Source organism: Lissotriton helveticus, chromosome 2_1, assembly GCF_964261635.1.
Source record: "Lissotriton helveticus chromosome 2_1, aLisHel1.1, whole genome shotgun sequence".
Classification (NCBI taxonomy): Eukaryota; Metazoa; Chordata; class Amphibia; order Caudata; family Salamandridae; genus Lissotriton; species Lissotriton helveticus.
Window position 1 is genome coordinate 1970833860 of NC_136059.1, and position 23676 is coordinate 1970857535.

Genomic DNA, 23676 nt, shown 5'->3' on the forward strand with positions numbered 1-23676 from the left:
TTGCCCCCCATGCTGCCCTCCCTCTCCAGTGTGCTTCTCCTCTGACCCCTCTTTTTCGACAGTGTGCTTCTCCACAGCTTCATGTTGATCTCTCTTGCCCGTTTGCTTTCTTCCACGGTTGCACCACATAGTTTTTTTTCTCGCCTGTCCATGTTGTCTCCTCGACGCATTGCCACTGTGCTGCTTCAGTCGCTCTCCTTAGCCCCCTTTGTTGTATCCTCCCTGTGTTGCTTCCACCCTGACCCGCCTAAAAAAAAGAAGCTTTTGCACTTTTTTGTTTTATTTACCAATCCAACTCGGATTGGTAAATAAAAAAAAAACACATGCCTCAGTTTGTGGTAGCTTGTAGCCTCATGTTTTTTTGTTGTTGTTTTTTTAAAATTATTCTTTAGCCATGCTGCACAGTAGATACAAAGTGCCAAACATTTTGACTTTGCAAATGGTTGTTCATAAAAGGTATTGGGAGGAAAGTTGGGTTTCTTTTTGATAGATTTTTAATATAAAATGAAAATTAATTGCAACTAAAATGTAATTCTTGACTTTTAATGTGTTAAGAGTGATTATTTAGATAAATTAATTTTTGATATCTAAAGAATTACTGGTGACCTCAAAATGTTCATTTATAAATATCTTACTTCACTTGAAAGTACACCGATTTGATTCAGTCCAACAAGGCAGGCTAATTTCCTCATTCATTATGTTTTTCTCTTCGTTAATATTGGACATGTCCGGCTGTAATGTTTAGTGTTTTTACCTTAAAGAGGAAAACTGGTTCAAAGTCTTTTCTTAAAATTTAAAGTACGCTCTGTTTTTAGGTCGAGGCTAGGCAGGGCTGTCTTTGAGTCTTGCTCTATTCAATATATGGGCTTCAAGCCCCCCATAGGCTTAGATTTAGCTGGTTCCATTGTCCCTTGCTTTCTATTTAACACGTTCACTGCTTCTGTCGGCCAACGGCCGTCGCAAGCACTACCTGGCTAGTTCTGCGCACGTCCGTTGGCTGACGTGACCTGCCCACTCTTTCAAACTCTCGCATCGCGGCGGAATGCGCGCCGCGGATAAGCGGTTAATTATGGCATGCCTCCTTTTGTGTTTATCCCTCTCCGAGCGCAGCGACTAAGTACAACCTCCTTCCACTGGCTAGTATTTTGTGTGTTTGTCAAACTTTTTTTTCATTTGCAAAAGGATAAATACGATCGGTTTGGTGTTTCCCTTGATTAGCGCTTCATGCCACGCTTCATCTTTAAGTATGGTCCTTTCAGGGGGTGAGGGCTGGTGTGGGAGAGTCTTTGAAAACCAGTGCCAAACACCGCAAGACACACTCACTCACCCCTTTCTCCTACCTCTGAACGCAACATGATTCAACTCCACATAATTGTACTCTGCTCAATGCCCTATAAATACACCCCACATAGTATAAATTCATATAAATACACTCCAGAACATGCCACATAATTCCATTCAGCATAATTTCACTCCACGCAGTTCCGCGCCACGCAGTTCCGCGCCACGCAGTTCCGCGCCACGCAGTTCCGCGCCACGCAGTTCCGCTCCACGCAGTTACGCTCCACGCAGTTACGCTCCACGCAGTTACCCTACACACAATTCGGCTCTACACATTTCCATACCACATAATTAAACACCAAACCAAATAATTAAACTCAACGCAATTACGCAACACACCCCATTAATCCAATCTAAAACACAGAATATCACATTATGCCACAAAATTCAACAGCACACCACATAATTAAACTCCACAACATACCACTACACATCGCACAATAGCATTGCACATATTTGCACTTCATGACATACAATCTCACTCCACATCATTCCAATACACTCAAATCAACATATAATTACCATCCACATAATTCCATATAATTCCACTGCACACCATGCCACTTAATTCCACTCCACCACATACTTCCACTCCACAACACATGGGTAAAATACATTGTCATTTACAACTCCAATAGCTCTAACTCTCGCAAATGCCGAGGCCTAATGGCATTGCCAAGGCTTGTTTTATTAATCTACATTGTGATGTGGCTGAAACCACTGCCTCCTTGCAACATGCTGCAGGATAGGTGTGCCATCTATCCCTATTTAGTTGATGCAGCTCCAAAGCCCCGCCCCGGGACAATAACTCATTGTGACATCATTTATAAGCACTACCCTGATAACCTTTATTACTGCTGGAGAACAGAAAAAGTACAACATTCGCAGTTTTCAAGAGCTGCATGTGTAAAATTGGCATAAGCAGAAGGTTCACCACTAGAAAACGTATGCACATGTCAAACTGACACACATTGGCTGTTGTTTTTTCCGTGTTTAAGCATAAAGAGTAGGGAAGTAATCTGTTTTGGGAAATTCCAGGCTTTTGTGTTTTTCATACAAATATTTCATTCATGTTTTTTGGGGGGGAGGAGGGCCTGCTAATATAGCCAGTTGTTCGGTTAATTAGTCTTGGTTTACCTTTGTTTCGAACAAATAATTGTGCTAAGTTATGTTGTGCTGCATTTGTAGTCCTCAGTTGCGCTAATCGCATGAAGTACCTTCTAATATTGAAAGTGTGTCCTTTCTAATAGTTGTCATTCAGGTCTTTGTTTCTTCCCATTTCTAATTGTCACCCTCTTATTCAATGACCTTGGTATGAATTGCCTCAACCACCCATCACAACTCCTCCATTTCTTTTCCCTGTAAAGATCTTAAAACCTATCTAGATTTGTCTTAATACCAACTTCAGAGGTATGCATTTTGCCTTGCAAACTTATTCAATGAATATTACCAGAAAATAATAATTAACCCTAAAAGACAAATGTGTTAACTTCTCATTGCCTTCTTGTTCCAGGTTACATGCCTGCAGGACTTTTTTGGAGAGGATGATGTGTTTATTGCCTGTGGGCCTGAAAAGTACCGCTACGCCCAGGATGACTTTGTATTGGATCACAATGGTAAATAAGGCTTTCTTTCTTGGCATGTACTGATATCTCTAGTGGCTGTGAAGGCCAAGTGTTCCCGGTAAAGCCTACCAGCAGCCAGGCTCACTCTGCGTATAACAGAATGTTTTGTCAAAATACATGCAAGAGCTCCAAAGTGGAGACGCGAATGAAGTGTGAGGAAGGAGAATGCGGCTGACAAAGGAGATCTGCATGTGTTGTTGCTTGTGTGATGAGCTGTGCAAATGAAACCTGTGCTGAGTAAAGGTAGTCCTGCATCATTCCCTTCTGCAGATGCTTTGCTGTGTGTCTGGACTCTGGCGTGTGAACTATTATTCACTTCAGTCTGGCAGCTTCTTTCACACCTCTCTAGTAGTCCCACCTCAGAAAGGTTACACTGTCAGATGTAGACTTTTTTACAAGATGTTTTTCTATTTAGGAAAGTAGGAACAATGTACAAACATTGCATGTAACTCAAACTAAAGTTATGCAGTACAAAGCTCAAGTGCAAGAGGAGCGTGTTGCATATCCCATTCCATATGTATTCCTTTAGTAGTACTGTAATTGCTTTTGAACACTTTAGAATGCAAGGCGGTTTGGTAAAGTTGTGAAAAGGAGTGAATATGTGAAATTAGAGTTCAATCAGGTGTAAGGTTAAACCCTTGTTAGATATTCTTCAGTGTCTACCCATTATATTCATAAAGCTGTGGTGAAGGTAAGCCTGTGACCTGCAGGTCGACTTGCAGGCATTTCCTGAAGTACACGTAGTCCGCTTCTGTCCTTGGGTTTCAAACCAGAACATTCCATAGCATGGGGTTCCAGACATTTGGGTCCTTCATCCTTGTTTCAGCTGCTTTAAGGGTCTTTAGTTGATCGGGTGTTGAATTGTAAAGCGTTAGCTCCTTGCTTGCATTTACTGAGGAATTATTACAGGTCTACTCTACTGACCTAATCAAATACATCTAATTCTGGTCCAGATGTGAGAAACAGTGCTTTCAGTGCACCTCCTATACTTGATGCCTCACTGTGATTCTGAAAGAGTAGGCCCAAGTCCCTCATATTTTTGAAGCTGTTTCATTACTTCTCTTTCTATGGTATTTATGTTGTAGGGTTGGTTGAAGTCTGCTGTTAGCCTGGACCTTTTGGTCTGTTGAAAGTTTGCTAAGAAGTATTATAACTGCATATGACTGGCTTTGGGTGACTTATTATATAGGCAGAAGTTTAACATGGTGTGATAGCTTTTGGAAATGGAGAAGCTTGCTATGAGCAGGACAAGGCTCTTCAGACAAGTTAGATATTTGTTTTAAGGGCCATCATTATGTGATTCTTATCTCCATGGTTTTAAATATGATGAATGCAGAATGAAGCAGTGGTGGGATAACGAGGGAGAAAGATGCGGGTTATTTGGAGGGAGAGAATCATATTTTTCAATTTGGACCCAAAAGTGGCAATAGGCGGTCCCTGACACATTTTGAGTCACACAAAGTGGGCCTTGACTGTAATATGAATTTGAGTAAATATACGAAATTAACAGTTCTGTATGCTAGGTTTCATGATGTCAAAAGCCCATTCAGCTAACCACCTCAAAATGTCTGAGACTTCATATTGGATGCATCATACATTCTTATGTCAAAATGTGTGTGAATCTCACTTCTTACCACCATAGTTCATTGAGAATAGGTTTATTGAACCTTCACAAGATGGCTTCCATTTGAGGGTTATATGGTTCTTGAACCTGTCCCTTTAAAAATATTCAGTGCTACTCCAAAACCATACTGTTACTGTAGCCTAGATTCTAATATTTACAAATTCTATTTCTAAAACCAGGGAACTAATAATATCCTGAAGTAAATCGCACAGAAAGATAGGGAATAATGGTTAGAAATCGTGGTCCGAGTTGTCCCTTCTCTAGAAGATAATGTAGGTGGAGCGCCATATGCACAATTCTGCCTACAGAGCTCCATCAGTCACTTCTATGTTGACTTGTTTCAGAGTACAGCCAGTATAAATAACTGCATTATTTATAATATATTTGGAGTTTAAGAACATACTCCATGCAGTAGTATTAGAAGTATACCGCTTCTCCGTGTTACTTTACAACAAGGTGAGTTTCAGTTGGAAAACAAAGTGGCTCGGTCTGTGGTAAACAGTTCCCCATGGAACCTTGTGGTACAAGTATATTATAACATTTTGAGCAAATTTCATTGAATGGTAAGCATTTTTGATGCTTGACAACGAATGGGTAATTCATTTTTTTAACTGATATGAGACTGGATGAACTGTATGCAATTGTGAATACATTTATTCATGAACGTAGATTTAAAATTACCTGTTGATTGTTTGGAATAAAATGTTATTTTACCTGAATGTATTTTTGTCATATACATTATATGTATGGATTGTCTTTCATGAATCATACATTCACCCCACTTTATATTTGAAATTTCCCAAAATCTCCCATGGAATTTCAGGAACAAACTAAGAACATTTTAGCACACGATTGAAGATCAAGAATATATCTTGATATGTGTGCTCACTGACACATTTCTTAAACTTTCTCTATCTGTATGGTCATTTAAAGTTAGGAATAATAGAGGGGAAGCTATTGAATAACATGTAAGAAGAAACCGGGTCCTCAGGAGTACCATTAAACAAATATGCAAAGTAATACCCTACACTGGTGAAAGACTCTTCTCGTGCCCACACACTTTCAATACATATTTAGTCTCATCCTGAGTGTTTAGTATTAAGATGCAACACAAAATCTGAAGTCGTCCGCTTTACTTAATCTTATTAATTAATTTGGCAATATAGTTCCTCGAGTAGTTGATTCTATGAAAATCCATTATGACACTGAACAAAATGAACAGTCCCATAACAATATAAAGGTGGCACCTAGCAATATATTACCTTAAAGCTGCATTGTTTATTTTGAAGAGTTCGGCGTATTCTACATATTAGAGAAAATATTTCATGCACTTACATTAAAGAGGGGAACCGGTTGAAAATCGTTTTCTAGGAGTCTAAAGTGTACTCTGTTTTTTTTTTTTTCGACCATGCATTATTGTGACATACCTAAAACCAGTCTCTCCATGCTCAACACATCAGTACAAGTTGTTTGCTTGTCTTTGGAAATCTGTGACAAGTGAAAGAATAAAAGGACTTCTCATGAAACCATATTCATTGGTCTTCAAAGTAAAAAGCCTTGTTTTTTTACAAGGATGTGTCACTTTGTTTAATTATTGTTTGATGGTGCTTCGAAGGAACCTGTTTTATCTAATCTGTTCCGAGAGAGACTCCACTAGGTATCTGAAATTTCAGTACAGCATTGCACATGACTGGCCAGTATCCTACGTACCCCCTATATTTATTTAATATTGAAAAATCGGCATTCTTTCTGGCATAACATATACACAATGTCAACATCAAGGTATATAAACCTACATAAATTTGCTAAATCCATTTTTTCTAAATTTGTATTGGTTATCACAATGACGAGTAATACCATCTGTATCGTCTTTACCGCTATATCTGGAATGGTGTACTTCATTAATAGCCCAAAATGTAAGACATTAGCATTCTTAAACAGCTATTTCAGTTGCATTAGAGCACAATGATCTGACCCAAGCCTACATTAAAGGCATTCTTACAAGCTAGCATTGTTTTATACACTTTGTTTCCAGCAGAAGCTGGTAATATCTGCACATGATGTTTTTGACCATAACTTATGCTTTTAGAATTTTAGAGCTCCAGCATGTTCCATGATTATGCACAGAAAGGGCAAGAGAGTGGCAGAAAAGTGACTGGCACTATTGTGGTTAGGTACTGGTCACCGGCTTCTTATCATACACATAGCTTGTCATTGTTTTGGAACTGTATTTGAAAATAAAATGCACACTATTTTCAGCTTTCTTCCACTAAGTTTTTATTAAATTTCATTGTACTATAAGATGTTCTTGAGGTTGACTACATTGGACAACTGAGCCCTGACAGAAATCAATCCAGAAAAATTTGCTAGACTGTACACCTCCTCCTTGGAGATCACGGTTAGCGACCCTTAATCTTGAGTTGTATTGGTTCCAGATAACTAATGACTTGTTTTCTAAACACTAATGAGGAGCTGACAGCCATCAAACCTAATCCTACAGGAGTGTCCTTTTATACGAATAATTTAGTGTTTCTGGAGATCCTGTAGACCTCTTGGTCAGTGCCTTGAGGCACCTGAACCTGGCCATGGGCACTCTTCTGCTTAAGCACCATCCACTAGCTGGTAGCATACAGTTGGGTATCAAATGTGTGAAATATTGGAACAGAAAAAATCATTAACCCAATAGTGTGTTAGAGGCGATCTAAACATCAGAGTAAATGCAGGGTTGTATGTCAGAACATCACTTACAGAAATAATGTGTAACATAAATATAATTTACCAAAAATTTGCCCCATTTGTTATCGTTTTTCTATAATGAACTCCAGTGGAGCAATATTTTTGTATAAGATATTCAAGCCAGAAGTTTGTCAGAGGATATTCTGACAAAGATATTGCGACACCACGTAGTAAGCTCGGAGAGGTGTGGCGCCGCGGCCAGGGCGACTGACGCTGCAATCTGGGGACCACGGTTCGATCCCCGGCTCCGGCGGCAGGTTAGCCCAGCACCATGTGACTCTGGGCAATAGCTCGCTTAATCTTCCCGACGGCCCCCAGCGCCTAGAGACCCTTACGGGTGATTGTGCGCTTTACAAATGTGGACTTTACTTTACTTTAAGCAGAAAGCCACAAATGAACAATAAGTCAAACTTGTATTTTAATACAGTTTTCACTGTAGGTCAGTCTAATTTTATAAAAACCAAAATTAATCAATTTGGGCTAGCTAGGCTGGAATGTGTGTCATTTATGGATATATTCGTCATGCAAAATGTCTATTGTAGCAATGCATAAAGGGACATTTTTCAAAAGCACACAAACTCCTTCCCTGCATAGGTTTGTATTTAATAGGTTAAATAGTGTAAAAGGAATACGTTAACGCTCTTACGGAACATACAATGATGGGGGTAATCTACACAGAGCACTTAACATAATCTAACATACTTTCATCACTATCGAGCAACGATTTTGGGATCAAAGCATAGCCTAACCATGAAGAAAAGTGTGTTGTGGAGACGCTCTAGTCCGCCAACTCCGCATACTTTCATATCCTGTGAATCCTATTGATTATTCAGGTGACGCTTGAGATATTACATGCAAATCGCTTCTCAGACAGTATATTCTGTTTCTTATATGGTCCTGCGTTCCCCTATTTGTTATCATTTAATATGTAAGTATTTGCACTGTTGTGAGTACGCAAATATACAGTCCAAAGGTAGCCCCCTTTTGAAATCTTTAATAAGCATATTCATAGTAAATACATATTTGTGATTAGCTTAACACTGCATGTATCGATCGCAAAATGTTAGAATGAATGTACCCCATCTTTCTAAGTCACACAAATACGTTAGCTAATAATCCTATTCTCCCAGCTACTGTGAAAGCAGAAGATTTGTTTACCTTATTTGTATGTTTTTTGGTCGAATTGCACGGTATCCAATCTGAACAAAATGTATTCTAGTAACTTGTCACATAATCCATTGGTTAGAAATCAGACCTGCGCTCTGTTAGGATTACTCTTAATTTTGAAATAATTTTTTTTGTGATTAAATGACATAAAAATGTGCAATAGAATTTTTTTTCCCCCTCAAAACTGAAAACATCTCTGCTGTGGAGAAATCCTTTCTTGTGCGCCCCAATTAAATCCAAGGTTCTTTCATCTCCACGATGGCATCTGTAGTCAATATGTATCTATTTCCAGGCTGATGCCTGACTCCAGATGTGGAATTTACTCCTGCACATTATTTTTTGTACACCTAAATGGAAGTTAGATGCTCAATAACCTTTGTAACATAAGCTGACTCTTAAGGTTTACACTTCCTCTTCCCTCTCAAGATTCGCATGCTACATTATTTGATCTTTTCAATTATGCTTCAGGATGGCACAATCGGCTGATAGCCTACACCAATAAGTATTAGAATCATATGTCCCAATGTGTAGTGCTTAATGTGAACAAGTGGTTGCGGGACATTAGGGGCGGACATCATTTTTGGGCAAATGGGTTTAAGTGAGACGCCTGTATTAATGATGCACGATTGTGAGGTGGCCATAAATACGTACATTTTACAAAAATAAATGACTACTTCTGAGTGGCATCTCTAATTGTAAATAACACACACACACACATTTTATCTAAAGATTCAGACTACTATCACAGCAAAGTGGCAGTGGCCCCAGCGGCACACAAGGCAATACCTGGCCCTGCCACCCCTACGAAAGACGAGCCACTGGCTCCCCTACCATCGGCAGATTTGAGTCAAAGTGGGCCAGGTTACACTAAACACTATCAAGATATCGATTAGAATGTATACATTTGCTTAAAATGGGAACTCTCCTATTGGCCCATGGCTGTAAATAGCTCAGTCGTGTTTTCTTTCTTTAAATTCTGGTCTGCAATTTAGTTTTTTTTTTTATTAAATGCCAGAAATGGACTATTTACACCAGCAGAATGACTCTGCATCTAACGATAGCTGCATAAACTTGGAGCAAAGCTTATTTAAAGGAAATAGCAACACATGTGGAGAAGTGTGGCTCAGGGGTTAGAGGCAGCAGACCCGGAAGCTGAGATCGGTCCTGGACCAGGGTTCAATTCCCCGCCTCGGCGGGGTCTTGGGCTAAATTCCACGGACTCGATAATTCTCGCCCCGGTGCCTCCTCGACTCACGGGTTCACACTCTGCGACTCTGGGCAATAGCTTGCTTAATCTCCACAACGGCCCCTCGCGGCGGGATGCCTGACTTTCACCTTGTGGATACCCTGCTATCTCACAGGGGAATACCAGGAAGGGTTCCCTAAGCAAGCGCCGGGAAACCCACAGCGGGTAGCTGTGCGCTATATAAGCTCAACTACATTTACATTTACATTTACATAATGTATAGATTATTCCTGTAGTGGTTTGCAAATCCTGCTGGTGAATATGTGAACAATGTACCTAGTGATAGGACTCATGTAGGAACTAGTCCAAGAAGGGTAACGAGTGGTACTTGCAGCACTGGCGGATCCAAAAGACAATGTTGCTCATCAGTAAATCCCACCATTCACTGAAAGGTTAATAAATAATCTACCCTCAGACTGAGTTGCACCAAATAATGAAAGGTACTCTGAATTTTGCAATAGAAGTGAGCTTTTCCGGCAGTGGTACATTCAGAAGTCTTAAAAAAGAAAAGTTTGCCTCAAATAACAATATTCTGAGACGGATACTCAAACGTGTCCCAGTAGGGAAATAATCCAGATTGCAAAATGTATAAATTCCAGATCACAAGGCACACACTAAATAGAACAGGCAAGATCCTACCTTTAAAACAAGTTTTCAAATTAAGACCATCCTTTTGCTTCCTGATTTTTTAATGTTGGACAAATGTGACTGTATGATGCTATGAGTGCTCCCTATAACACCCTATCCTTTTGATATTTCTTGATATATCTCACCACTTCCAATGTATTTAATGTTCTTTTATATTCCACAAAACCCTGAACTAATGCTTTTAGATTTGATGAAACACATAATCGTATGTTATGCTATCACAACAACTAAGCTTCTGTTTTAATTATTTATCACATAAATAAAATGCAATATAAGAGTTAAATTGGCCCTAATCTGTGGCTCCCCTTTAAAAATAATTACTGTCTATGTGATTTAAGTATTTAACAAACGTTCCTCTTTCTATTGGAAGCCTCTTCACCTCCCTATAGTCTAGTGTAACTAGTACCTCTCATTTAAACATTTGTGTCGCCACATTTACAAAGATCCTACCTATAGAAGAAAAAATTTCAGCAAATTTGTCTCACACCAAAGAGGCTGATGAAGAAACCATTATTTAGATGCCCATTTGCAGGGACTCCAAAGGATTACCAGTCTATTATCGCCATTAACTGGTGTGTTCTGGAATAAACCTCATTTAGCTAATCTTATTCTTCTTGTGAATATTCTCAAAAGGGATATTCTCAAACAAGTATTCCTAGTCAGTCAGGTGAAGTTGTTAAGGAGTAGCTGTGAAATTATAGTGGGCAAACCTCTGAAATGTCAACCCTCTCTAGCCTCTATGTGGGTATTTGTTAGTGACCCCTGATATCCCTGGAAGCCTCTTACAGCTCACAGAAGCAATGTGTCGCATGTTGATCATCTCCCACTTTTACTGTAAAGGGTCTTCTCACTATTTGGTGATTTTCTGTTTGCCTTTAGTACACATTCCTAGGTAGATACACTTTCCTTGTACGCATTTAATACACATTCCTAGGTAGAAGGAAATCCATCTCACTATTTGGTGATTTATGTTTAACCTCATCACATATTCTTATGTAGAGTTTTTTTGATGTGCTTGCAATTCAACCGCCCCTGATATAGGCTGTTTCATTTGTATTACAACGTTGTGGGGGATGAACCAACATGTTTAGTTCTGTTTTAGTATGAGTGAATGTGATTGGCCGGCTTTTTCATAACAAATTATTACCATGCACTGCCCTCCGTTCTTTCTTTCAGGCAATGGAAATGTTTATTGACTTGCTCGTGCTCTTAACCTTTCAGTCTGCTAGTATAATTTGATGTCTTTGTAAAATTTATTTCTGGACATAACTGCACATTTTCCTATTTTTATTCCTTTATTATAAACCTACCAGACATGCTACATTCCCACTTTGCATAGGAGCACTTCAGCACACTGTACTCTCACTTTGGATTGAAGCATTTTAGCATATACATAAATACATTTTTGTTATGATTCTGCATTACATTCCTGACTAATTCCTAGATTTCCGGGTGGGTCTTTGCACCTGCATGTGTTCTATCTACAGCTTTAGAATAAAAAACAGTGTTAGACGGAAGCTGTATTTATTGCACATTATCTTATAAGGGTTTCTTCCCAAAATATGCTCAATAAATGAACACTATTGACCTAAATTGCCGACAAAAGAGCTAATACAATGCCTTAACAGGGTTCAAAAATATATTTCATGCTGAATTAAAAATTCGGCAAAACCAAGATGCAGCTACCTCTAGTAAATCATGAAATTGCCACAAGGTCAGCATACAGTTTCCACTCCCCTGTGTGTTTTGCAATTATCCCTGATGCTTGCGTTTTATGAACCCAGATAATTCACTGTCTCCTATAATCGTTTTGCTAGCCCTCAGTAGTCCTTTTGATTTGAAACACCCAGTAAAATTGACATAACCGCGTTGAACATAGTTTGTTAAAAGCTTGCAGTTGTACAGCTTAATCTTGAAATATCACCCATTACTTGCTATTGTCCTGTAATTAGATAGGCTTTCTTCCAATTTCATGTGAGCGTCATATTTACTTGCCAATATCCAATGACTATATTGGTAATGTCACATACTCAGTCTAAAATAAACTGAGAAATCAGGCATAGTTTTCAGCGGAAACCTCTTCACAGTGCTTCCCTAACTAACTTGGCACCTCTCTCCTCAAACAACTTTATTATTCTGTTCTTTTGTTATCTTTGAAGCATTGTCTTAATGAGGATACTTCCTCTGATTATCTTCTTCGTTCAGGTTGATAGAGAGGACCTGAATGACAATTCATTGGACAATGCTGACTGATACCCAAAAGCCTACTTTCCCTGGAATAATCGCCTTTTCATTGCTGAATAACAGACATGGAAAGGGATTTGGTAACTCCTACATGTTCGACTTTGTCACCTCCTTCCCACAGTATAGCGAAGTCAACCCCACACAAGTACCAAAAGTCTCTGTATGTCATATTTGTGGGTTTCGTGTAAGCACTACCTGCTCTGTTCCACCTATTTCCTCACCTTTGGCAAGGGAGTTTGGCTCTCTGCAGTAAGTAGTATGCAGTGTCTTTCAGATCTCAAAAGAAGGTGACTAATTTGAATCGCAATCTCCTTTCCTTGGTTGTATGTACCGGGCGCAAGCAGAATGGTATTTGTGGTTTCTGTGATGGAGGCTTAGTTTTATAATCATTTGCTCTTGGGTGCAGGTCTTGCAAATACAGCAGAATTGTTGCGTGTGGTGTCCTCAATATGAATTCGGGTATTTTGAAATAGGAATATTTTGAAGAATTAATTCATTAAAGAAGTAATCCTATCTATATCTATATGTATATGTATGTGTATATATGTGTATATATATATATATATATATATCACGCTACCCTTAGCACCAAAACACCTGATCACTCGCAGGCGGGTGCTTCTACGTGGTGGTGCCCCACGCAATATCCACGCTCCAGACTCCAAAGTTTTTTCCAAAACAGAGTACAGCACTCGCGAGGAAAGTTTGATTTGAAATGTATTCACAATGGAAACACAAGCAATCGCAGACAGGTTTCTGTCTGTCTGAGTCTTGTACCTGAGGTACAGCTTCAATTCTCATGGCACTCAGAGGTACGGAACAATGTCTGGACGTACCCTTGCCACTAGCAGTATGTCAGGGAAAACGGTTTATCCAATGGGTTTTTGCAATATTGTTCTAACCCAGAGGGAACACTTATTAAATCTGCAGGGTTTATTTGCCACTTTATAAACTATTTCCAGATTTCATGATCTTTAGAAGGATTAATCGTTCTTTTCACCATTCTAGAACAGTTTAATTCTTCTGTGTCCAAAATGGGCTAAACTGCATCAGGCATCAAACTTGTGTAACCTGTGCGAACAATAAAATAGAAAGCAGTGGAAAGTTTACAAAATAACCAAGCATCTCCTGTTTTGTGAAAGAAAAGTAAATATGTTTTCATCGGCATGTACAGCTGAAGTTCATTTCAAAGCTTAAGACCCATTACGGGATACTTGCCAAAAGTTTGAAGCTCTACCACGTTTTGAACTTTGAGAAATATGAAGCCCCCATACAAAAGCATTACTCTAGTCCAGCTTGGAATTGATAAGGGCTCCTAATATGATATGTTGGGAATCCGGAGGCCAACAGAACAAACAGTACCTTTTGAAGTTGGCTGAGTGTACACCAGCATTAATTGATTAGTACATAGGAAATAAGACCTGTTTCAATCTCAGCTAAAATATTTTAATATATTTTTTTACCTGGCTAACATATTACTTGGAGACACCCAATAAAATAGGAGAGAGTGATACACGTAAGCATGTTTGGGTCTATCAGTATTGAACTGAAGAACTGAGTTTTAAGCTGCTAAGGTCCATCCATTCAGTGATCTTATGTAAGTTATCCAACGCCCAGCTACCCGAACATAGATGTTGGTGTCATTCATTAACTAGTAGAGTTTCAAATCTTCACTGCGCACCATACGAGAGGATATAGCTGAGCATGGGATAACTCAGGAAATAATAGGAAAAATGGAAAAGATTGGTTCCTAGTTTAATACACTGTCTCCTGCCTTGAAGAAATAAAGTAAAACATCAGAGGGCTTAATCAGAGGCTACAATAGCGTTCCTCATTCTAGCAGCAATGAACGAATAACCATATCAAAGCTGTAGACTGATCCAACATTATCAAAAAAGACTTTTTCTAGCCTGCCCTAATTATCTAAGGTGACTATCCGATCATCCCAGGCACCTGTAAGTGTTGTTTTCATTCCATTTTTGGAACACAATCTGTACTGCAAATTATCTAGAAAGTTTTATTTTTCAAGGAAGACCTGTTATGGCATGCATGCTGCTTTCTCAAGGATGTTACACACCAAAGGTAGGCTGGCAGTAGGACAATAGTTGCCCAGGATGTCTGGGTTCAGCTTGACTTTCTTCAGGAGTGGTGTCAACTGTGGCTTTCCTTGAAAGATCAAGAACTGCTCATGAATCAAGTAAGCTGTTAATTAATTGTAGGCCCGGGAGAGAGAGGCCCTACCTACTAAAGCTGGCAAAGGATCTGTGGACTTCTAGGTGAGCTTAAATGAATAATGAAGTCTAAAGCAATTCCAGTAGTGAAAGCAAAAAGACAGGAGGTAAAGTGGCTTAAGTAAAGTTTCCCCAGCAGATAACTATGCAGGAGGCTGGGCCTGCCCAAGTCTGATGTAATGTAATTAAAACTTCTGCCTTTTCTTGCGACAGTCACTACCTCGGGTGATGCAGGTGATGAAAGAAAATGTTGAACATTCTGAAAGCGTACCACGGGATTCTTAATAGTGGACAGTCATCCATGCTGGGGGGATTGAGAATCACACCAGATAGCCTCAGTTTGATGACCATTATTTCTTAAATAAAAAGATTGACACCAAACCAAGGTGCATTTATTTGTTTGGATCTGTAGTATTAACAAGCATAAATAGTTGACTAACCTTGTTGATCATTTTGAAGAAGACATTGAGCAGCTGAGAATCAGTGAGCTATTGTAGACCATCTATAGCTTCTGCTAAAGCCTACCCACATGAGGAAGCAGAGTTCTTATTCCTTGCTCTATCTCTCACAACTACGTCAACCTATAGGCAGGGCCCAATGAGATGGGTTAATTGACATCAAAATGCTGAACAAAACTAGGCTATTGGTAGTGAGTCTGTGAATTGTACATGCATGTGCATATCGTTTTTGGGTTCAAAGCTGTGATGCAGCTGGGCCTAGCACTATCAACTTGAGTTGGCTGCACAGGCAAAACATCATATTTTGTGCATGGGTGAATTCCCACAGTACCCAGTGGAGGATATCACACAAAGCTGTAGATCATCATTTGTTGCATGATGGCAAAACAAATTACTTTTTCATTTAAAACAAAAACAAATTACTTTTTCATGTATTTATTTCACTGAGGGTTCTTTTGGAATATAGTCCAGAGTATTCCAATGTAACAGTTTCAATGTATGCTATAGTCATGCCCACACTTTACCGCCATGTACTATCAGGCATTGTCTGTTGCCTCATTCACAAGCAGGTCAATTTGAATGACTAAAATCCATACGGGGTTTATGGGCAGGCACACTTGAAAAAAGTAGACAAGCAAATACATTTGTTTGCCATGCATGAAACTACAAAGCTAAGCCAGTAGGCACACATAAATAGAAGTGACCACACTATCATAGGTACCTGATAAACCCAGAATCCTCTGAAATCAAGGATGTCTTCTTAAACTCAGACAGGCGGAAGGACAGGATGATGATCCATGGATCCAGCACTTCAAAGATACATGAATTCAGTTATGGATCTTCCACTCCTTTTGGTAAGTGTACACTTTTTCAAATGCTCAGACCGATACTGAAAAGGGTGTATTATTATGTAGCTAGGCAACTAGATCTATATGGGATATTGGCACTGTGACATGTCTGTTATTTAGAAATTAAAATACCAATATAATGTCTTGATAGGATGTATTTCTGTGTTTCTTTATGATCTCTGATTGGGAGTTCTGAATATTTGAAGTTGAGGGATCATCATGATGTGTAAACGTTTCTAGACATGACTGCCCTTTCGAAACACAATCTGTTAAAGTAACAATTCCCATTTAAAAACTTAATTTGAACCTAGGTAGAAAGTTCATTTTCTAAGGTATGGTGCAAAGACTGTGGGTAAACAGTATCCAGGAAAGCAGAGAGTAAAAAAGGCTCTCAAGAAAAGGCTCAGGAAGCAGATGTTGGTGTAGATATACTTTTGAACATTCAGGTAATAGACAGAAGCATTGAGGGAGGAGGAAACAACAGTGTCTGGTAAATGTAGGTAAGCCTTGGGAAAAGATTACTATCTGGAAAGATGTGTTTGTTAGAGCTGCTGTGTTTTGGAAGACTGGTAGATAGCACTCCATATCTGCTGCAAATATGCTCCATAGAGTGCAACATTAAAATACTATTAAAGGTTGTAATATAAAGGAGCATTAGTGCAGGACCAAGTACAGAAACACTGTCGCTGATGGGAGGAGCTGATCCAGGTTTAAAAGTTATGAAGGCAGAAAATACATTCTAGTATTTTCAAAAGTACATTTCTATTTAACTTGTACTCACTATTTGTGGTCCTAGCTGAAAACGCATACATTTCAAGTTCAGTATGGGTCAAATATCTCTCCTGTCAAAAAGATATTGCCTTCATAATTATACCACCACCTGTTTATCTCTTTTGTAAATGCCCTGAAGACTATTCAAATTGTATGTCATTATGGCTCTTCAGAAATCTTGTATGTTCTCTCCTTTTGAAAAGTGTAATGTTGCTAATAATAGTGTATGATTGGCTATATAAAGCCAAGTAAAGATATGAAAATAGTCTTTCTCTTCCTACTTTCATTTAAGTAGCTCATGTCTATGTGAATTGCTTTCTATCTCCACCAAACACACGGCAGTCCTTTGAAATAATGATATAGTCTTAAAATGTCATCAGTGTCCATGTTGATCTATTCCACTTTACCAACTGTACAATGTTTTAGCAGTACTAACCCCAGAGCTTACAATTGTAAACTTGAGTTCAGATTGAGAGATTACTCCGTATCTTTGTGGAGTGACCAAGTTACAAATTCCCCTTTAACCCCTTCGACGCTGATGACGAGCTCAGCTCTTCATGAGGTACACCTCTCGTACGCTCATGACGAGCTGAGCTCGTCATAAACCGCGGCTTTTTGAAAAAGTCAGCGCACAGCGGGAAAATGCGCCGCACGCATGCGGTTAATAGAAGCCAGATCATCAGAAGCTACAAATAGAGTTACAAGCATATGATTATTAAAAATAGCCATACCCTCTGCCGACTGACACCCTTTCATCATACCGTTATTTTCCACAAAGCTAAATCTACACTGCCACGCCAAACTATAATACACCACCACACTCTTACAAAAAAGTACAACAGGAACATAGTATCAATACAGATTGAACGACCTGGATTTTATGCTGTGCTGATCTACATTCTCAAATGATTTTCTACATCCAACATGTTTGAAACAATCTGCCTTGCTTGAAATGCACTCAGTTCATGATCACGAGATTGAATCCAAGTGCACCTTCCATAGTCCCTATAAAAAGAATAGCCTCTCTCTGCATGGTCCGCTTCACTATCACTGCTGACTTTAAAACATGATAAAATTGGCTAATCTTTAGCACTTTTAATATTTCTGTAACTTCTTAGTATATGGTGCTGAAAATACAACAAAAAAACACCACCGGGTACGGGCTCCCAAGCAGCAAGGCCAAGCCACAGCCTCATGTAATATACAATAGAAAAACGCCAATGCTGCCATTAACACCTAACCACAAATTTCTACTATTCGATTCTACTTCTTCGATTGTGGGTAGTAGAAATTTGTGGTTAAGTGTTAATGGCAGCATTGGCGTTTTTCTATTGTATATTACATGAAAATACAACAAGGCATGGAAGTTTAGTGCCACCAATGAACTGCAGTACATTTTGTGCTATCCACTAGGCCTGCAGGGAAAATATGGCTTTTGGCCTACATGTGTAGCTTGACTGTTGCAATCTTTAAACATTCAGACACATTTTTCAAAATAAACCTTTTTGTTCACCGGGAACCTTACTTTTAAGCATGAAGTAATTCCCAAGTGGAGCCCACAAGTTGGGGTATCCTTTGTTTACAAGTGGAAAATGTAAGAAATCAGGACTGGCATGTTCCTACAGTAAATAGCCCTCAAAAGCCATTTTCATTATATGGGATTGTAGCATGTTTCATATGGACAGCTTAAATGCAATTCAATTGCCATTTTTGTATCTTTGGCTTGGAACCAGCTGTAAAGATCATTCAACCACTTTAAATGTTTTTTTTATTAAACATCCAATTCAATGGTGATATGGAATTTTTTTATATTATATACAAGAAAAACAACTTTTAGAAAGTTATTCTTTTGCTGCCAGAAGCTCTAGTTAGCTAATTAGCTTCATGGCAGATGGACATGTAAGTAAGTGCCCCACCTTTGATGTGTGCAGTACTGCTCCCAGAGCAGAAGGAACTGCTTCGGTCGGAAGGATGGCCTGGGGAGGTATGCAACTCAGCTCAACACAAGAAAGGCCACTGAAGAGAGTTCAGGAATTTAACTAACTTGAAAGGGACCAGTGGAAGACTTGCACCTGTATAGTTTATTGATAAGGGAATACTAGAGAAGGGAAGTCTTTTAGATCACAGGTTACGCCTTAACCCACTTGGCTCCAAATATAGCGGAGCAGGGAGCTAGTCCTAGATCCATTTTGAAGTGTTTGTGGGGAAGGGGCCTATTCATTACCCTAGACACAGCTCTAAATGTGCCACCTGCTGCCTTCAGGAGCAGAGCAGCACTGCCGTGTTGGATTTTATTGGGAATGGTGCCCTGTGGGGTAGTTTTCACTAAGCTCATTCTACTTCTATGAGATGCACCTTCGAATCTTCATGGTTTATCAGATTTCTACCACTTTTAAATGTCTGTGATGAGTGTTATTATTAGAGGTCAATATTTTGAATAGCTTGCATTATTAGTAAGCATAGCGTTTTTTATTTTCTATGTGTAAACGCCAATGTTTTGGATGTATGTTCAAGGCTTCCATGATTATTTTATTGTGGTTATATTTTGCTGCTCACTGCCTTTTCAAATGCAGTCTGAGTTTTCTGAGATGTAGTCCCAAAAGGCTGAATGTGCTCCGTGTCTGAGCTGAGCTATATAATATTGTAAGTCTGCATTCAGCCCTCCAATGGTTTTTAGACCATTATATATAATAATTGTAAATGTAATTTATATAGTGCTTACCATCCCTGACAAGGCATTGAAGCGCTTTGTGGAGAGTAGCACGCTACTACCCAACCCAGGATTAGAGTGAAATAATTAGTAGATTAGTAAAATGTACTTCCTCTCCCTTGTGGATTAGTTTCGGTAAATTTGTTAAATGTGTAGTGTTTGAGTAAGGATAGAATAGTGAGTGGATTAGAAAAGGTAAGTTATACGTTTTTATACGGAGTAGTGGAGATGTGCGCCTGGTAGTTGCGTGAATTGTCTAAAAAGGAAGTGGAAGTGGATGTTTGGGAGTTCATAGTAGTCAGAAAGGTTCGGGATGAGTTTGTGAGAGAAGCATAGAAATGGGACAAAGGTGGAAGGTAATGGATAAAAAAAAGATAATAAAGAACTTAAAATAACATATGCATGTTTTGAGACCATACCCACACATCTAAATATGTAGTGGTATGAATACATACATACATACATACATACTTTTTTTTATACATATTTTTTATTTTAACTTGTTCTTCCACAGAGTACCTCAGTATGTTACAATCATAATTCCCACAATCGTAAAACAAATATTCTCATTACATAAATCGAGGATAATGCAATACAGTGCCATTTTGTAGGAAGAGCATCTACCCGATGCCATATACTGTACACCTCTCTAAATAGGAGGATCCAAAAGAACAATTCCCAAATCCTATACAAAGAAACGAAGAACTCCCCCCACCTTCCCACCCCGGTCAGCTAGATACACCCCTCCCATCACATACTCATCATATCATGATAATCAGTATGAAACCAGTGCACAATAACTCAGTTACACCGTGTGCCCTTTAGGCTATCATGGGTGATGTACATACCCCGCCGTCGTGCTCAGATTGCACCCCCGGCATCCCCGCAGTATTCTGTGAGGGAGAGGCTTCGACCTCCTCCCAAAACAGAGCCTCCACAAGCATTCCCTGCCATGCACTCGCCTCATCCTCTAGTTTGACATTATTTCGGACTCGTCTCATACGAACCACCGTTGCCCATTCTACCAGGTCCCTGGCCCAATTCTGTAGTGTAAGTGGCTGCACACTCATCCGAGGAATCGCCACCCGCCTCTTTGCTTAACACTAAGCCTAGCTGCAAAAATCGTCTTAAAAGTTTCTTTCCCTTGGGTCTTGAGATAAGTCCCAGTAGTACCTGCCTACACGAGCGTTGGATTGACCACCCCGTTACGTGTCTCAAATGCTCCAATACCGCCTCCCAAAAGGGGGTCACCCTAGGACAGTCCCACACCAAGTGCAAGAATCGGGCTTCAACATATCCACATCTGGGGCAATGAAAACATACATACATACATACATACATACATACATGTGTCACTTGATAAAATATTAATACAAAGCATAAACCCCTCTATATATACACCTATATGCACACGGAAGCTGCATATTTACATGGTGTGATATACACATGTATCATGTGATCTTGTGGCTAAATGTACACGGCTTGTTTTTTTGTTATTCACCCTATATTAATTAACTGGAAGCATTTTTTTGTCGTGTCTAAGTATACATGCATTGTCTGTGTGCGTGTGTATATATGCATATTTTGACATTTTCGCCTAACTAGAACGTACTTTTTACCTTTGGTTTTCCCAGTGAGTTTCTAAGTTGTAAAAAAAGGCAAAGTAAGATATCATTACCATACCTAACGTCACTTTAACCTTTTGGTGTTTTTAGTGAATTAGTATGGTATTATAATATGTCCATCGCCATGCGAGGAATGGAAGTGGGATTGGACACAGAGCCTTGCCTGTGGCCTGGCCCTGCGCCCAACTCCCCACTAGCACCCAGCTCCCTGCTGCACCCAACCACCCTGTGTATCTTATCCCCCACAGCTCAGGCCTTTGGCTGTGCTCAGGGGGAAGTTGGGCGCAGCAGGCCCTCAAAGGGGGGAGTTGGGCATAGGGCCTACTTGAGGGGCCCGTCTGTGGCTGATTATGTATAACCGTTTAAAGATGCTATACTGACTGTCAAAAAGTTACCAATAACTATAATCAAGCAAATGTATAATTAATGAATTCACAAATTGCAACGTTTAATAAAAGTGATTGTCTAAAATATATAAATGAAGCCTTTAAAAAATATTAATAATTAACGTGTCTTTGAAGCTTTCTTTTAAAAATTTTCAAGGCAGAAAGTCCAACTATAGAAACAACCACTACGGGTAATGTAATATAAGGAGCACTTGTATAATGCTCGATTACTCTACGGTTTGCCCTGGCACTCTGCACCTCACATGTTGACTGGCTAAAAGACCCATACCATTAATCCTTATTAAAGAGACATGTTTTCTATTTCTTCCGAAACTTGGCAGTGGCTAAAATGGCCCTCAACTACACGGATAATTTATTGTATGCTGATGTTCCCAAAAAGGAAAAGGACCTCCCTCCAGCGCTGGATCTGAGTGATTTTGGCCACACATTAGTAGGCTGAGCGAAGGCATCTAGACGGAGCATAGGAATAATCCTTGCTCTAAGGTACCCTGCACAAAACTGTGCCTTCTGTACCAGTACCAGGGTATTGCAAAGAATCCTCTTAATGAGAGCCAGTACAAAGCCATCAAATGTGGAGACATATGTTCTCAACGTTTGATACAACAGGGTGCGGGTGTTTTGGTCCACCTGCAATTTATTGATGAGATAGTCCGGAAGACCCAGGTACACTGCATTTTAAACATATACCTGTTTCCTAGCTAAGAGAGAAAGCAAGTGAAGAAACTTTCTTAGCACAGGCAGCAGTCCAAAACAACCAAATTGACCAGAGGCACAAAGGAAAGACAGTCATCAAATGTAATGCCTAAATCCTTTACTGAGCTAGCATGGTGACCTGGAGGAGGGGCATCAGCTGGCCAAAAGAAATGCCAAGGCTCAAGGCCTTAACACCAAAGAAAAGTAGCTCTGTCTTTTCTGCATTGCATTTGTGCTGGTGGTTTGTTAGGCACTGAAAAACTGCTGTCAGACAGGCTCTGATCTTTTCACTCGGGGAAACTTCATCCCTGTCCCAGTAGAAAATAACTGGGTGTCATCAGCATAGAACATTATTTTTGTTCCCAGAGCCTCACACACTTCTGCTGAAGAGAATACAGCTCCATCTCGGAGTGCTTTTAAAAAATATGGTTCGCTCTCCTGAGGTCATGTATTGAATGGCCCAAGAGACGTGTTTGTTTTTTGTTTTGTTTAATGTTGCCTGTGGGCTGCTGTATTCCCTACAGTCCCCTACAACATTACACATTACAAAATTGTTAGGTGGTTCCCCTGTCTCTTCTAGGGTCACCACCAGCAAGAAAGCCTGTGCCTTAACAACGCCTAAGGGCATTGTGGGGCGCTCCTTGGTAGGAGCAATGAATAATAAATGAGCAGCTTTGCCCCTAATTTGTTTATTTTACTCCATAGCTTTATTTTTTTATTATTATTGTGATTGTCTCTGACCCACCTGGAACACCTGCCACTTTTTATTGTAAAGATTCTTCACAAACCATTCCAAAAAAAAATCTAAGTTCATCCGTTTCAGCTGCTTCTTGGAAACGTTTGCGGTGCCTTTTCAAAGAAGGGGAGAGACCAGAAAAAAGGGGCGCCCTAAAACGTTTTTAAATGCATCTTCTCATAGGAAATTTTGGGAAGCAATACAGAAAAAAACAGTGGAGCGGAATTGCACCACATTTGGCAAAACGTTAGAACTTTACCCCGGAAGCGTGCGTTTCAATATTTGGTGCTAATCCATTCAGCCGTTATCGAGACATTTGCATTTTAATAGGTGCTCTGGTGATCATGACGGGGTTAATGTTATTGTGATATCTGGGTGGTTGGTCCTGCATGAGTCCCATGGCACTGTAAGTAAATTTAAAAAAAAAGGTCCTGTGGAACTGAACTATCTGATTGGCTGGCTGTAACTTAAAGAAAATGTTGCAGCCGCCATTAAATGGCTCAAGGACTCTGTTCCTGTGTCCCGGATTACTAAATACATTGAAGGGGCAGGCTAGGGACACCCTG

The 23676-nt window shown here is 39.6% G+C and overlaps 1 protein-coding gene across 5 annotated transcripts in view; it reads left to right on the forward strand.

The window, feature by feature from the left end:
* DCLK2 (doublecortin like kinase 2) overlaps positions 1-23676 on the forward strand; it is a 486660-nt gene that overhangs the window by 223295 nt on the left and 239689 nt on the right. For 3 of the 5 annotated variants that reach the window (XR_013607189.1, XM_078676909.1, XM_078676910.1), the window contains exons 3-4: positions 2855-2957; positions 16091-16174. Coding sequence is in view for 4 of the 5 variants with exons in the window: in XM_078676909.1 (XP_078533035.1) it covers positions 2855-2957; positions 16091-16174 (187 nt within the window). In the remaining variant the exon portion in view is untranslated. The remainder of the gene's footprint in view (positions 1-2854; positions 2958-16090; positions 16175-23676) is intronic. The other 2 variants (XM_078676911.1, XM_078676912.1) reach the window with 1 other exon arrangement.